Source organism: Gouania willdenowi, chromosome 8, assembly GCF_900634775.1.
Source record: "Gouania willdenowi chromosome 8, fGouWil2.1, whole genome shotgun sequence".
In the NCBI taxonomy this organism is placed as follows: domain Eukaryota; kingdom Metazoa; phylum Chordata; class Actinopteri; order Blenniiformes; family Gobiesocidae; genus Gouania; species Gouania willdenowi.
The window spans coordinates 1,491,786-1,509,667 of NC_041051.1; the positions used below are offsets into that span (position 1 = coordinate 1,491,786).

Below are 17,882 nucleotides of genomic sequence, written 5' to 3' on the forward strand. Positions count from 1 at the left end.
ACAGTATCTTTATCTTCAAATTCTTACACATCTCAGTTTACATGAACACAATGTTTATAAAGAAGATTTTTATAGTTAATGTATATGAAAGTCTACAAAAAGTAACATGAATATAATAACACATGATCATGTGATCAACACATGCTAATTACTCATTTCTTGCCACACATAAAACATACATATTTAACCTGTACATTGGTGGTTAAATGAATCTGTTCCCACACAATTAAAATCTGTATTTTCCTCCAGAAATAGTGTTTTTGTTGGTTTAGTTTCTTACCAGGGATTTAAAACTTAAGGTTAGTCACAGGTGGAGGAAAGTTGATGGTCTGTAGATGTTGTAGGAATGTGCTGAGTCATTGTACAATGTGATTTATTTTAGGTTAATAAATTGTTATATCATGATTTTATTTGTCATTAATCATTAATAGTCTCTGTAAAAAATAACTATTTATTTCTATAGTTCTTTAAAGCTATAAGTAGCCATTGTATAAGAGTCAAAGAGCCACATTAGGCCCCAGAGCCACAGGTTTCAGACCCCTGCCCTGGGAGAACCACAGCTGAACATCTGTCCTGGTATCATAGTCCATCAGTTCTGGTCCCTCCATGATGATTCTGATGAGTGTGTACGCTTTATCGCTGAGCTCAGCACATTCTTCCTTTTTACTGCTGCTTCAATGTGAGCGTGCACTCAGTGATCGACTCGTTATGTCTGGCTACGTTCATAGTGGACCGCCCACACTCCAAAGGAGCTCATTGGTGTTTATACTCTGCTCATTCACCATTACCTGCAGCAAAGTTGCGTGAGCATGCACCGTCTCATCACCTGCAGCACTGCGGTCAAACCAGCCTCCACTCTGAATTCTTTGGTCAACCTATCCACCAGCCAGTTGGCAGTGCCTGTTTATAGACGGTTTTACGGTAATCCCACAGAGAAAGAGGAGTGCACTTTGTGGGACGTGACGAAGCGCTCAGCCGCTCCGTATAAAATAACGTCACCCTGTGACCAGATAAAATTTTCACTCGCACACACTGAAAAAATACTCACATATGCGACTGTTTTGGTCGCAGTCTTGAGCCCTGGTATACATCAACGTTCTTAGATTTAGGACGTTTAAGAAAAGGTTGTGAGTTATAATGACAACCAATCTGGCAGGGGATGTTGATGATTGTCTTTTTGGTTTTTTTATATTTTTATGTATGTATATATTTGACAGGGACAATGCAATTCAACATGGATACAAAAGTTTGCAGCTGATGTGACACATATAGAGTTTATAGCTAATGCTAGTTTGCAATTCCTGTCTCTGTTTGGGCGTTTTTACTACAGTGAAATACAGTCAAAACATTAAAACCTACACACACAATACTTATTCTCACGCTCTTTTGTTGTTTTGTTCCAGTCTTACTTTAAAGCTTAATGTTATTTGTTGAATTGGTGATGATAAATGTAGTTATAGAGTTACTCATGCCTGGTATAGGTCCTCCACTAATAAATACTCTCACACACTGTAGAGACGATATATATCTATATATATTTAAATGAGGTCTTATGTTGGACCTGCAGTAATATGGGAACACACACACACACACACACACACAATATTGATTTTCTTTCAGCCAAGACTGAAGCCTACAGGTGAACGTTTTAAAATGTGATATGGTTTTCAGTTTCGTTGGTAGTGGATTTCACAGCTTGGCACTTTAGTAGATGAAGGCAGACTGACCAAATGAAGTCCTGCAGTGTGGGATCTGACAGCTGTGATTGATGGAAGCTCTGGTGACTCTGTTATTGCTGTTTTGATTAAACAACGGAGTGGTCCAGGACTAGGTGCTAGCCTATTGATACATATATTAGTTTGAAAAAGCACAAGTTGCTAAAGCTTTCAAAGTTTAGCAACTTGTTTTTCTCCAGAATAATGCAGTCATTGAGCTAAGTGTGGTCTTTCTGTCAACATGAACTTAGTTTGTATCCTCAGGAAGCAGCAACGTGCTTGTTGTGTAGGTGTGGTCTGGGCTCTCTGGTCTAAAAAGGCTTTTTACAGACATTGGTCAAGGTTGGCCATATATGGTGGCATTAGGTCTGGGGGATATAGACCAAAATTCACTTTTTTTTTCTCTCAAAATGGTATATACTTTATAAATCTCAATATATTTAATTCAAATAAAGTTTTACCAGAAGGACAAACACATCCACACATACACACATACACAGGTGAACACAAACACACACTCCAAATCAAAACAACTAATTATTAGCAAAGTTTAATCATAACTTCCATGCAAATTTACTAGTCCGAAGTTTCCCCAAGGCCGAAAAAAAACCCCAGTTTGAAATCATTGATGAATCCAGAAAAGGAGGGCTTATTTTTCTCCACTTTGCACAATGAATATGATATTTCCCCAGTAGTAAAATAATATTGACAATATCTGAAGTGTAATGTGGTTTGGTTCCAAACACCACAAGTGTTTGTGGGTGCGCGCACCACGTTTGTGAGTGTGTGCAGAGTGTTTGTGTGTGTGCGCGTGCAGTGTTTGTGGGTGCACGCACCACGTTTGTGTGTGCAGAGTGTTTGTGTGTGTGCGCGCAGTGATTGTGGGTGCGTGCACCACGTTTGTGTGTGCGAGCATGAGTGTTTGGGTTTGTGTGCGCGCACCACAAGTGTTTGTGTGTGGGTGCGCATGATTGTTTGTGTGTTAGCAGAGTGTTTGTGTGTGGACGTGCATGAGTGTTTGTGTGTGTGTGCAGAGTGTTTGTGGGTGCACGCACCACAAGTGTTTGTGTGTGTGTGCAGAGTGTTTGTGGGTGCACGCACCACGAGTTTTTGTGTGTACGCGCGTGCAGTGTTCGTGGGTACGCACACCATAAGTATTTGTGTTCGCAGACTACGGGAGATGGATCTCTACTAAATCCATACACACCAGTATAACACACGTGTACCTGCCTAACTTTCACTAAACTTACCTAATGTCAGTAGTTAGGTGTAGTGACAGGTGTGGTGTGAGTGAAGCTAAGTGATCATGTGACCTTCACTATGTAGCACCATCTACGTGACATGTAAACACTTGGAAAAAAATATTAGGCATCCACACGCGTACAAGTCAGTAAGTTTGTGTGTGTGTTAAGTGTTGTATCCTGTTAGTGTTTACGTGTCATGTAGACGGTGCTACATAGTGAAGGTCACCTGATCGCTCTAGCTTCACTCACGCCACATCCGTGTCTACGTGTGACTGATATATTTTTTGTTTGTGAGGTGCACATCCAGGTGTGCATACACTTTAATGCGTATGCAGATGTGACTTGTGCATCGTGCCCGTGTACCCATTCTAAGTCAGTGGAAAATGTAGATCAGACGTGCGCAGGGTACGCGTTTGTTTACGTGTTTGATAGACTGGTGCTCATGAATTTAGAAGTGATCCAGCCCCCATAGCGGAGTGTTTGTGGGTGCGCGCACAAGTATTTGCTTGTGTGCGCACACTAGTGTTTGTGCATGAGAGACACTTTTATTTCAGTTTAATCAGTTTAAGCAAGGTTTAAATATGCTTAAACTTTGTGTTTTAATCGATGAATTTATTTATTTACCGATTAATTGATAATGAAAATAATGGTTAGTTGCAGCTCTCGGTGCTGACTGTGTTCTAGAACTCAGAGGTCATTCAGCGTCACTGCCCTCTCTAGTTTCTGCTCCTTTCTCTCTCATTGCCCCCCACCCTTCCTTCCTTTCTGTGGAAGCCTTTGTGGGGCACTCTCTCCTTGTCCCTGTCCCACCTCAGGCCCCCCACCACACCATCAACTCCTCCTCCCTGCATTGAACTAGTCCTTACTGTGCAGCTAAAAGCTACAAAAAGAATTACAATAGGATTGTGTGTGTTGCTTAGCAATAAATTACTCTGTAGTTGCAATGTTTATAAAGAAGCATGTGTAGTTTTCACTACTGAGGGATGTTTATTACAGTGCATCCGTACATGTAAATGGGGGTACGTGATGACACTACAGGGGGTGCTTGAAGGAAAGGAAAATTAACAAATGAAAGTATTAAAATATAAGGGCTTTTATCATGTATATTTTTAGTTAAAAATGATAATCATACTACATATTACCAGCAACTCAAAAAATGACAACAAAAACACACAATAAGACAAAAATATACTGAATTATAAAAAGAACAGACAAACAACACTACACAAAATGACACCAAAGACACACTAATGAGAGAAAAATACACAAGATCACTACAAAGTGCATAAAAAACAACAGAGAAACATACAAAACAACATAAGAAGCACCCACACGACACCAAAAACACACTCACTGAGACAGAATAATTTAAATAATACCAACAACACAAAAATGGCAACAAAAACACACAATAAGGGAAAAATCTATCCATAAAGCAAGGTGTCTGTGTCTATGCGTTCCTGTTCCTCGAATATATCTGCGAATCACACTTAGATTGTCCTGAGACTTTCAACATGGCTGCTGCTTGGTTCAAAGGTGTGCAACGTCAGATTTGTTTGGACTGCAATGATACCGTTAATTATTTCATAAAATTGTCCACCGGGAGGGGACAATTTTATGAAATTTTAGAACTGGTGACATCACTGTGGATTGAACCTTTGCTGGCTTTGATCATGCGGAGCTCAGCCTATCACTTTGTGGACAGCAGGGCAGAGGGCAGACGGTGTCTGGCCGGGGGCAGCCTGTCCTGGGTGGAGGCGCCGTGCGTGCGTGTATGTTTAATTCAATTAAATTTGCATTAGGAATTACTGTAAGTGTTTACAAGGTCAGTTTAAAGAGGATTTAAACTTTTATTCTGAATTAAAGAGGAATTAAAGCTCCCATGTAAACCATCATAAAAAACCTACTTAACCTCCCACTTTTCTGTTGTAAGATAAAGTTCCTACGGGCACTGCACTAGTAATACTGAATAATAAAAAGAACAGACAAAGATGACTAAATACACAAAATGACACTAAAAACACACATGAACAGAATATACAATAGTTGGTTCCACGTCAGGAGGGAGATGACCAGAAATGATAAACTATACTTCTGAGCAAAATATTGTAGTCGGGCAAATGGGGTACTTGATCCAAAAACGTTTGAGAACCACAGTGTACATGGATGGATGAATGGCAGGCCTTAGCCCTGGAGCCACATGTACACACACAATAGAAAAGCTCCAAAGACAAACACTGTCAACTAAATTGCATAAAATGACAGGAATATACAGAAAAACAAAAATACAGAAAGTGACCCCAAAAAGGCACTAATCAACAACATCATTGCAGAAAAATACACCACAAATTACAACAACACAATAAATACCAATAACGTACATAATGACTCCAATAACACAAAATGACCAAAAACTGACAAAAAAAAACACACAAAACCACAAGACAAAAAAAATACAAAATCCTTTTTTCCCCACTTTATTAATGCTGTGATCATCATTATTCTAAATACTGACGTGAATGTTGATAATGTGGCCCTCTACAATCATATTGTTATGGACCCCGCTGTGATGGAGTTGCCCACCCACATAGGTGGATGAAGAGATGGATGACAAGTTAGTGGCCTGTCAAAAAGTAAAAATAGTGGAAAGAACATGGGTGGGGAATGGAGGAGGTGCTGCAATGCTAATCATTAGCTTTCTGATGCAAAGAGGAAAGCTTGTAGGACAGGCTCTCTGTAACCGTGGTAACTGGCAACCTTCCTGTAGAGCATGTCAGAGAGTAGGTCTGTTGTGTCGTTACCAGTTCACTTGTCCATGCATGCATGCTAGCACACATGTACACAGAGGGATAGAACCATTGTGCCGATCACAGGAAGCAGAGCAAAGAGGAGATGTTCATGTTTATTCTGGATGCCTGCATCACTGCTACCAACACTCCATTTATGCCTTTTTTTGGTTGTTGATTCTAGCAGTAAGCTCAGCTCTGAATGTGTGCACGTGCACTTTAAAAAGGCAGCAGTGACACGATTAAAAACTTCTGTCAATAAAATAGATTGATCATTGTCAACGTATAATAATAGTGGAGATGCAGGAGACGTCCTCATTATCTGTTTTGTCTTCCATCTGAGGTAACTCCTCCTACACAGTTTGTCTGCTTTTTAAAAATAATCTGTCAAAAAATTCTAAAAGTTGCAGAGATTTATGCTAACGCTTTTATCATTTGTAACTTTTTGACTTGTTACATTTTTTCTTTCCTATTCATTTCTATTGGAAATTTCCAGCTCTTCATCCCCATCCATTCTTCATCTGAGTTTTATCTTTTCAACCTTTAGCATGTTCAGCTACTACCTTCAACACATTTCAACCTTTTTCATCCTTATTGCTAATTTTCAGCTAATGCTAGGTTAATGCTAATGCTAGGTTAATATTGACATTAGGTTAATGCTAACGTTAGGCTAATGCTAGCATTAGGCTAATGCTAACGTTAGACTAATGCTAATGTCAAGTTAATGCTAACGTTAGACTAATGCTAACACTATGTTAATGCTAACAATAGATTAATGCTAACACTAGGTTAATGCTAACATTAAGCTAATGCATATACTAGGTTAGTGTCAGTGCCCAATCCTTTCATTAGTGTTTATGCTAGGTTAATGCTATTGCTAGGCTAATGTTAAGGTTAGGCTGATGTTAATGTTAAGTCAGTGCTAATGCTAATGCTAGGTTAGTGCCAGTGTTGCAGTCATAAAAACACATTATATTTGTATTACAATATTAAAACCTCCAAAACTTACACTACTTTAAGTTACTTTTAGCTAATCACACATTTATGTTATGCAAAGCCATTTTAAAATACTAATCCTATTACATTGATACCATTACAAATATCATGTCTACAAATGTGACAAATAAAAATTGACAAACAAAAATGTATCTATTAAATAAAAACAATGTTATCATTAAGTATGAATAAATCAATTTGAAATTGTGGGAGTAATTCCACCTTATAAATGTGTAGTCTGTTTCCATGGCTATGCGTTATGATTCGCAACAATCCTCTCTGCAGGAACGAGGTCGGTGCAGAATTTCTCCTACGCCGCAGAAATGGGTAGAATTTACGGTGGTGTCTTCAACACTTGTATTTATTTTTAATTTTAATTTAATTTTTAATGAATTTAATTTTCATTGGAATGTCAGTGGAATTCATTAAAGTCTCCATGTAACTTGCGTTACTGAGATTGTAATGAGTAATATATTTATATTATATTACTGCGTTACTTAAAAAAGCAAAAAATTACTTTTTATAACTTTTTACTTTTGTAATGCTTTACTTCCCACACTGGTTAGTGCTATTGCTATGTTATGCTAATTATCATGCTAATACTACCTAATACTAATGTTAATACAAATGTATGCTAATGCTAAGCTAATGCAATGCAACGCGGGCCAGCACTTGCATCCGCACTTGCATTTTCTTCAGGAAATGCAAATATTCTTTATATTATTTTAGTACATTTTGACATCACACACATATTGGTGTTTAGGAAATATTTATATTAATTCCAATTATTACGGGGATACCTACAGTTAAAAAAGAGCTGTGGTTCAATGTAATTCTCATATTTGTTCAAAACACTTTTCAGGTTTTCATTTAAACTGTTCTATATGTTGAGACTTTTTCATGTGATAGATTGACTATATTTTAGGTCAGTGCGATCATACCGTACCTTCAGATTAACTCATCCCCTTTAGCAGTATCTCCCCTCTCTATTAGCAAACTTTTGGTGAGTGTTTATTGGAAGTTGTTTTTTTTCTGGCTTTATATATTAATATATTAATAAGAAAGATTTAGTTTTTTATCAAGTCGTCAAGTTTTATAGTTTTAAGAACAGTGAGTTGGTATGGTCCCTATAGCCTACGTTGTGCACAATTAAGATGGCCTTTTTTTTAAGTCTATATAAGATTTGCAAATGGTTGTAATAGATTGTTTATATTCATTTATTTACTTAAAGGTCGACAGCTCAGACGCAGACACGTCTAATCAGCAACATTACCCAACATTCATATCTAATCTTCTCTTCCTGTTTATTTTTGCTAAAATCACTCTAGATGAGGAACGAGGGGAGGAACGCAGCTGCCACCTCAGTGACAGACTTCTGGCTGGTCGGCTTGAGCACGAGCAGGAGAAAGTACTCAGGTGAGGAGCTGTGACTCTGTCCATAGTTACTACAGCCAAGTTACCTTTGATCCAATCAAAGCTGGATTAGAACCAGAATCAAAAGCAAGTTTATACTGATCAAGGTTTGCTTAAAGGCACGCATACACTGTGCAATCACCCATTTTGAGCCGATTTCTGACTTGCACGTCTATTTTTGGGATCGGCACGAGTCTCTGCTGAATCACATGTTGTGCATCGTGTGGTGTACATGGTGTAGTGTACATGGTGTAGTATACATGGTGTAGTGTACATGGTGTAGTGTGCATGGTGTAGTATGCATGGTGTAGTATACTATACATGGATGGTGTAGTATACTATACATGGTGTACTGTACTATTCATGGTGTACTATACTGTACTATACATGGTGTAGTATACTATACTATACTATAATATACTATACATGGTGTAGTATACTATACTATACTATACTATACTATACTATACATGGTGTAGTATACTATACTATACTATACATGGTGTAGTATACTATACTATACTATACATGGTGTAGTATACTATACTATACTATACATGGTGTAGTATACTATACTATACTATACATGGTATACTATACTATACTATACTATACTATACTATACTATACATGGTGTACTATACTATACTATACTATACATGGTGTACTATACTATACTATACTATACATGGTGTACTATACTATACTATACTATACTATACATGGTGTAGTATACTATACTATACTATACATGGTGTAGTATACTATACTATACTATACATGGTGTAGTATACTATACTATACTATACATGGTATACTATACTATACTATACTATACTATACTATACTATACTATACTATACTATACATGGTGTACTATACTATACTATACTATACTATACTATACTATACTATACTATACTATACTATACTATACTATACTATACTATACATGGTGTACTATACTATACTATACTATACTATACTATACTATACTATACTATACTATGCATGGTGTAGTATACTATACTATACTATACTATACTATACTATACATGGTGTACTATACTATACTATACTATACTATACTATACTATACTATACTATACTATACATGGTGTAGTACACTATACTATACATGGTGTAGTATACTATACTATACTATACTATACATGGTGTAGTATACTATACTATACATGGTGTAGTATACTATACTATACATGGTGTAGTACACTATACTATACATGGTGTAGTATACTATACTATACTATACTATACTATACTATACTATACTATACTATACATGATGTAGTATACATGGTGTAGTACACTATACTATACATGGTGTAGTATACTATACTATACTATACTATACTATACTATACTATACATGGTGTAGTATACATGGTGTAGTACACTATACTATACATGGTGTAGTATACTATACTATACATGGTGTAGTACACTATACTATACATGGTGTAGTACACTATACTATACATGGTGTAGTATACTATACTATACTATACTATACTATACTATACTATACTATACTATACTATACATGATGTAGTATACATGGTGTAGTACACTATACTATACATGGTGTAGTATACTATACTATACTATACTATACTATACTATACTATACTATACTATACTATACTATACTATACTATACATGATGTAGTATACATGGTGTAGTACACTATACTATACATGGTGTAGTATACTATACTATACTATACTATACTATACTATACTATACTATACTATACTATACATGGTGTAGTATACATGGTGTAGTACACTATACTATACATGGTGTAGTATACTATACTATACATGGTGTAGTATACTATACTATACTATACTATACTATACTATACTATACTATACTATACTATACTATACTATACTATACATGGTGTAGTATACATGTTGTAGTACACTATACTATACATGGTGTAGTATACATGGTGTTACCAACCGACCGCTGGTAACCCAGTGGTCGGTTGATATGCAGCTAATCTGTGCAGTGAAGAGATGTTATGCTAGAAGACAGAGCTAATAGAAAAACTTGACTTTAACAGATATTCACGTAATAGTACAGATATTCTTTCGGTGCTAAAGGGGTAAGGAATCATTTATGAACATGTTTAAGAGTAGAAGGCGGCCAGAAAGAAAGTAGTAGCAGATTCTGCCCACCGCCTCAGCATTTGGACAAGAGAAGGATAAATATATAGCGCCCTTTGCTGTTTAAAAAAAAGTTCTGCGATTAAATTTTCAGAAAATTGATATCAACCATGATACCTATGAATTGATTTTTAACTGCCTTACCATTAATCGTTACATCCCTAGTACATGGCGTAGTGCACATGGCGTAGTGCACATGGCGTAGTGCACATGGCGTAGTGCACATGGCGTAGTGCACATGGCGTAGTGTACATGGGATCACAAGAAGCGATTAACTACTCACAACAAGCTCCCGATCAGCAATCCTAAGGTCGTAAGAAAATCAAACATGTTTGAAATCCAGTCGCTCCTTGTGAGCGTATCACTGTTGAAGCAGTGCTATGGATTGTCTAACTTCAAACTCTGACACTGCGCATGTAGAATCATAGAACCTCTTTGAAACTGATGGACCATACTCATCACATTGCCATCTTTTCTTTTTTAAAGCTATTTTTGTTGAGATTTGCGAGTGTCTCTCCACTTCCAGGTTCTTCTGTTTTAATGGTGACGCTTCAGAGTTCTTCTTCTTCTAATTTGTACATTGCATTTCTGGAAACAAGTCTCTGACGTGTCGTGTATGAACGTACAGTGTGAGCTGTCAGATCGTGTCAGAGTGTCGGTCCGTACAGTGTGAGAACATGAATAGTGAGATGCGAACATTCAGACTCGAGTCTCACAGTTTGAGCTGGAGCTGAGAACAACGATTGAAAACATCACACAGTGTGTCCCAGCCTTTAAGCTGCTATCCGGAGTTTCTGAGAGATCGTCTTGATGTCCCGCCCTCAACAGCTCTACTTCCTCCCCTGCCTCTGCCAATCTACCAGAAGCTACGCCTCTACGTTTGTGCACTCATATTGGAAAACATAACTACAAAAACTACACATTTATTGTTAGAATGCCATAACTTTTGAAAAGCAGCTCTGAGATGAATTCTGTTGCGGTCGCGAAGACGTTTATCCACAAGCTTTGTACCCAAAATGTTCTTTTCTTTTCTTTTTTAGTAGAAGCTTTAGATATTGGTTATAGTGGAATGGGTAACTGAAGTTTCAGAGTGCTCTTCCATGACACTCTGCTGCTCAGTGGTACCTGTTTGATGTGCACGTGCGTTCACTGATTGACAATGACCCGCTCCAGGAAGTCAAAGCCTATTGGCTGGACGAAGTCAGTGCTTTCTTCCATTTGTATAGGGGTCTATGGACGAAGGAGGGACTTATATACATTATTGTATATGAATGACCACCAGTAGTAGACCATAGTAAAAGACTAGTTAGGTATTTTTTTGCATTTCAAAAGAATTATACGTAAACATGGATTTCTCTGAAACTTTGGATATCAGCTTTAAGATCAAGGTGGAAGGCTTATGCTTTTTAATTTTAATTTTATTTTTGCAAAATATTACAGTGCATTCACACATGCATACATTTCACATCTGTATTCGTTGCTGTACATCTTGGTCATAACAGTCATAACAAGATTGATCCATTTTAGATACAACAAGACCTCAATACTTATCTTTTTGTCTTTTTCTCCTTTTTTTTCCAAAACAGCGATGTATAAAACCAAAATAAGAAGTAAAAACAATAACAATACAAATATATGGAGTTCTACACTTTTCTAGGGAAACATTCTGATAGTTTGAAGGTTTTGCCCTTCTCACTGTTTTTTATATCCAATGATGGTGACAGTCTGTGTTTTGTCAGTCAGTCCTATTCCCAGTATTTTTCATCTTATTCATAAAGGAGACTCATTTTGTCTACATTCTTGTAAATGTATCCATTTGTAATTTTTCTATTTGATGTATTTCATTCACTATCTATCCGTTTCATATTCTGTCCATCTTGTCGTGATGTTTTTCTTTTGTTGCTGTTAATTGTTTGTTCAGATTTTCCAGGATGCAGTCATCTCCTCCTGAGAAAAAGGTTTTAAAGTGATTGTTAAACGTTTCATCCATTATTTGAATGTAAATCACACCAACATGTCTTCAGCTCTGAATACTCCCACAATATGTGGCAATGGTTTGCTTCTTGATCCCCTGAACAACACCAGCATTTCACACTTTTCCCTGTATTATGAGAGATTTTTACCACCCAAGTTAAAATATCATCAAACATATCCATGAAAACTCCTTCCACATATGTAAGTTAGTGCTTTTTTATGTTGATTCACACTAGGGCTGAGCGATATGGACCAAAATTCATATCTCGATATTTTTTCTCAAAATGGCAATAGATGATATAGATCTCAATAAAGTTTTACCAGAAAGACAATTCTGGGTTAAATTTGCTGATTTTAAAAAACCACGCAGGCTAAAATAACATCATGGTGCTTTAAAAATGATTAATAAATATATATAAACTTGTGTATGTGTCACAAACATGGGCGTAAATGCACAAAATGACAGCAAAAAAAAATACACAAAATTACTACAAAAACACAAATTTACAGAAATACACAAAAGAACAAGACAAATCCCTTTGGGACATCAAATGCACATAAGGATAAACAAATACACAATGGGACAACAAAAATACACAAAAAAACAAAAAAAAATACACAAAAATACAAAAACTTACAAATAAACAGAGAAATAAACAAAAGAACAGCATGCACACCCAAAAATATATAAAACAAGTCAGAAAGACGACCAAAAAACACACAAAAGAAGAAGAAAAATACATAGTACAACAAAATGCACAAAAGGAGGAAAAAAGTACACAATGGGACATTTATTAACAAACAGCTGCACAACATGTGCCACTTTAGGCCTTTTTTCCCCTCTAAAGGACAGCACGTGTGAGTGAGTTCTGTAGTGTGGCTTGTTTTGATAAAGGTCTGGGTTACTATTATTATTATTAGGACGCACTCAGTAATCCATCCAACTGTGTTTTCTATGTTGTTCTGAGAAGTAGCGAAAGCAGCGACTCCTAAAACGAGTATTTTAATACGAAATAAGCTATAAAATATTGATATTGTCCTTTTCTTTGTCGCCAAAATAGAAAAGTTGTTATATCTTGAATCTCAACATATTGCCCTAATTCACTATTTATTTCACAAGCTCTTAGGCTTGTGCTTTTTATTTTGTATAAAATCCATCAGATGTGCTGTGGCAGGCCACGGTGATTTATGATTAATACTATCTGAATATGGACGGTTGTGCTCACAAGGAGTTTTAGTTTTTTTTTTTTTTTACATTTCTTCTGTTTCCACTTCCACCTCCAGAGAGTCCAAGGAGCTGGCTGAGTTCACCCAGATGCACCCTAGCAGCTTAACAGCTAGTATGATGACTCCCAACCTCATGGTGACGGGAGGGTCAGCCATGGCGGGGGCGGGGCGATGGCCTCCAGATCATTCAAGCCTAACCTCTCATCCCTGGATGCCCCGGCCAGGAGCTCCTCCAGTCTGGTTCTCCAGCTCGCCCTACGGTACGTGTACATGTGCAGCGAACACACACAAAATATGCAGTGGGACTTTAGTGTAACATGGCTTATTGTAAAATATCATTATAATTTAACGTGGCTAAGGACATAGTGTAGGCCCCATTTTACATTCATTTTCATTTATTTATGTGGCACACATTAAAGAAAAAACTACATTAAAGGTGCAAGGAGGAAATTAAGCCCAAACGAGTTGTATTCAGGGTTGGGGTCAATTATAATTGTAATCGCGTAATTGACAATTAATTACAATTATGGCGTAGTTGTAATTTAATAAATCTGTTGCTGTCGTAATCGTAATTAAATTGTAATTGAGTTTAGATAATTGACTTTGTAAAAATTTTATAAAAATTGTCAATTATAATTTAATGCAGAACGGTGGAACCATGTTGCAGTTTTATGTACAGTTCTACACATATGTAGTTAACAATTATTAAGATATGTTTCATATCAAGCTTTCCCACAATTTACTATTTAAAAAAATAATGTAAATCTAGGGGTCAACTGACACAAAAAAGGCTCAGAGGCCAACACCAAAAATATTAAAACCTATATTTTCATTGCACACCGTAGTCACGTGCGTATGGGGGGTGGATCGCTTCTAAATCCATACACACCAGTCTAACACACGTGTACGTGTCTAACTTTCACTAAACTTACCTAATGTCAGTAGTTAGGTGTAGTGGCAGGTGTGGCCTGAGTGAAGCTATAGTGATCATGTGACCTTCACGATGTAGCACCGTCTGTGTGACATGTAAAAACTTAGAAAAAAATTGTTAGACGTCCAGGCGTGTACACGCGTACAAGTCAGTAATTGTGTGTGAGTGAGTTGTATCCTGTCCAATCACAGCAATGATCTGACTCAGAGCGTAACACTACAGTCACTACCACTCTATGGACGGGTGTCGTGACACAGACTGTAACCAGACTAAATGGTGGTCCGTTATACACTCACACACAGTCATGTTAACAAATAAATAAAGGAATAGTACAAATGAAGAAGAAGCCTATTAATTTAAATTCGGGTTCTATAATAAACAATGCAAAATAATAATAGTTCTGTTCTATTCTAGTTCTGTTCTTGTGCCTTAACAATTGGACTTTAAAAAAAAGAAAAACAGTCTGCACTGTATTTACGCTAGATATTTGTTTGGACCAGCAGAGGGCGCTGGTAACCCAGTGGTCGGTTGACATGCAGATATTCTAGCAGTGAAGAAGAGATGCTATGGTAGCAGACAGAGCTAATAGAAAAACGTGACTTTTACAGATATTCACGTAATATTACAGATATTCTTTCGGTGCTAAAGGGGTAAGGAATCCTTTATGAACATGTTTAAGAGTAGAAGGTGGCCAGTAGGGCTGCAACTATCGAATAATTTTGGAATCGAGTATTCTGTCGATTTTTCCATCGATTAATTGAGTAATCGAATAAATTACACTTTTGTGTTTTTAAATAACTATATCAATAGTGTGTAATGCAACATGAAAGGCCTCTTAAAATGAGCATGCAATTGACTGTTATTCCTCTCAAAAAGCGTTTTTATTTAAACTCAACACTTCACGCTTAACAATTGGCTCCAAAACTAAGCCTGTTTAACAAATCTTTCTGTGAAAGCCCATATGAGGACAAAAAATAAATAACAAAAAATGTACAGGTACAAAACAGAAAAAAAAGAGAACTTGCATGTGCAAGCCTTTAAACGAGCAAATGGTGGTTACAATGCAAAAAGGTCAACATATTGACATGGTCAGGAGTAAGGCTTGCCCTACGCTTTGAGGCAATGTTCCCAGCAGCAGAGAACAAACGCTCTGAGGGCGTTGAGGTGGCTGGAATACTCAGAAAGGACTTTGCAAGCTTAGCCAGGGTTGGGTATCTTGCTGCATTTTCTCTCCACCATGACAGTGGATCCTCTTTTTTGGAGAGAGGATGTTCACCAAAATACTGCAAGACCTCCCTCTGCACCTCTCGATTTTGCTTCTCATCCTCATCCTCTTCATCACTGCAACTGGAGTCTGATGATGATCCAAGAACATTGCGAGATGATCCCTGGGCTTGAGTAGCTGGGCATTCTTCCTCTGTGTTGGTGGTGGATTCATTTCCCTGCTCATTGGGCTGTCTTCCTTGCCTTCTGACAGTTAGTGCCATTGTCTGAATTGTGCTTTGGACCTTAAATGATTCTTCAGAAGACAAGAACTTAAGTTTTCTGAACCGGGGGTCCATGGCAGCAGCAAGGAGAGCTGTGTTGGGGTCCTCAGGTTTAAATGTAAACAGGTCTTTCCACCTGTCAGTGATCTGTTCAGCAGCAAGATTCTGAAATGCCTTCACTGGTGTCGTTTCGAAAGCTGGACTCAGGGTGGATTTCTTGAGGGTTTGCACCAGCTGGGGAAGCGCAGACAGGGTCACATATTGTTCACCACTCAGAAACACTGTAGCCCCCTCGAAAGGTTCAAGAATCTGAGTCAGCTCTTCAGTCAAGATCCACTGCTCTGGCTTCAGATCCAAGTAGTGATTCTTTCCCCGTGGGTTGACTGCAGGATCAGAAAGAGCCGCAGTCACCGGCCATCTCTGTTCAAGGAGCCTGGATAGCATATGAAGTGTTCTATTCCAGCGAGTACTGACATCTTGTACCAACATGTGCTGTTGCACTCCCATTTGCTGCTGCTTTTCTTTAAGTTTTGTGCAGGCAAGTTCACTCTTTTTAAAGTGCTCCACCAGGCGTCTTGCAGAGGCCACACAACTTGAGATCGTTTTGTTACTTTTCAGTGTATTCTGCACAACTAAATTCAGTGTGTGCCCTGCACATCTAACAGAGGCCCATCCGTGTCTCTCTTTCAGAATTCTGGCAGCTGCCACTACATTGGCCCCATTATCATGGACAACTGCCTTCACCTTTTTAAAAGGAATGTGAAATTTGGTGGCAGCCTCCTCCAGCCAATCTGCAATGTTTGAGGCTGTATGCCTCTCCTCCAGAGGCATTGTAGTAAGGGAGAGGGACTGCATTTCCCAATCATCTCCCAAAAAATGACATGTGATCCCCAGATAAGCCTCTGTGGCCACACTTGTCCAAATGTCTGTTGTTAGTGCAACACAGTCTGTCTCCTTAAGAACACTCTTTAATTTATCAATCATTTCGGAGTACTTTTGCTCCACCATATTTGTGAAATGGGTTCTTGATGGAATGGTGTATTTGGGATTGAATGCTTTTATCATATTTCTAAATCCTGTGTCATCCACCATGGACAGTGGGCGCATGTCGGTGATGAGCATATTTAAAATGCTCTTAGTGAAAACTGCAGTTTCTTCCACAGTGCATGATGGACCTGGCCGGACGAAACTGTCCATGCGTGACTGTGAAGTGCTGTGGGAAGAAAAAAAAACAAAACATTGATTTATAAGACAAATGCTCAACCAAAATTTATATGCTAATGAATGTAGGTTTTCAATCTTTTTTATTTATTAAATTAATTAATCTAAATATATAAATGAATAATTAAATTAAATAAGGTAGCATAATTGCAATAATAAATGCAACTGATGGTCAAACGCGAGTTTTGAGATCATATATATAACCTGTGTGTATGTCAGTGGCGGATGATTTAAGACTACAAGGGAACCTCAGCTTCCCCTAAAATCAGTGGTCAAATATGTAGTGTTGTGTGTACATTTCATTGACTAAATATATGACAGAACACATGTATGTTTAGTTCAGAATCAGCTTCTTATAACAGGAAACTGACAGTGACAGCGTGACGTTCTTCATTCATTACCGCAGCGTCACAGTGTTAATAAACAGTGGTGAAGTTCAGCTTCAATTGACTTCAATGGGAGAGGATTTAGGGGTTGATCCACTGCAGTCAAACTAGACGCTCATTGGATAAATGCTCGGTTATGACGCACTTAGTCCCGCCCATCGAACGCCGGGCTTCACAGGAGGTCTATGGAGCAGTGGGCTGGATCTGTCTGTTCTGGACGCTGGAATAATGGATGATGATTGGATGATCTGTCTCAGGCTAATTCAATTTTGATTGACAGCGAAATGAGCCAATCAGAGAGTATGA

At 37.7% G+C, this 17,882-nt stretch overlaps 1 protein-coding gene across 3 annotated transcripts in view; it reads left to right on the forward strand.

Annotated features, from left to right (window-relative positions):
• tnrc18 (trinucleotide repeat containing 18) overlaps positions 1-17,882 on the forward strand; it is a 117,702-nt gene that overhangs the window by 45,162 nt on the left and 54,658 nt on the right. For all 3 annotated transcript variants that reach the window (XM_028456272.1, XM_028456270.1, XM_028456271.1), the window contains 2 exons: positions 8,070-8,157; positions 13,609-13,811. In XM_028456272.1, coding sequence (XP_028312073.1) covers positions 8,070-8,157; positions 13,609-13,811 — 291 coding nt within the window. The remainder of the gene's footprint in view (positions 1-8,069; positions 8,158-13,608; positions 13,812-17,882) is intronic.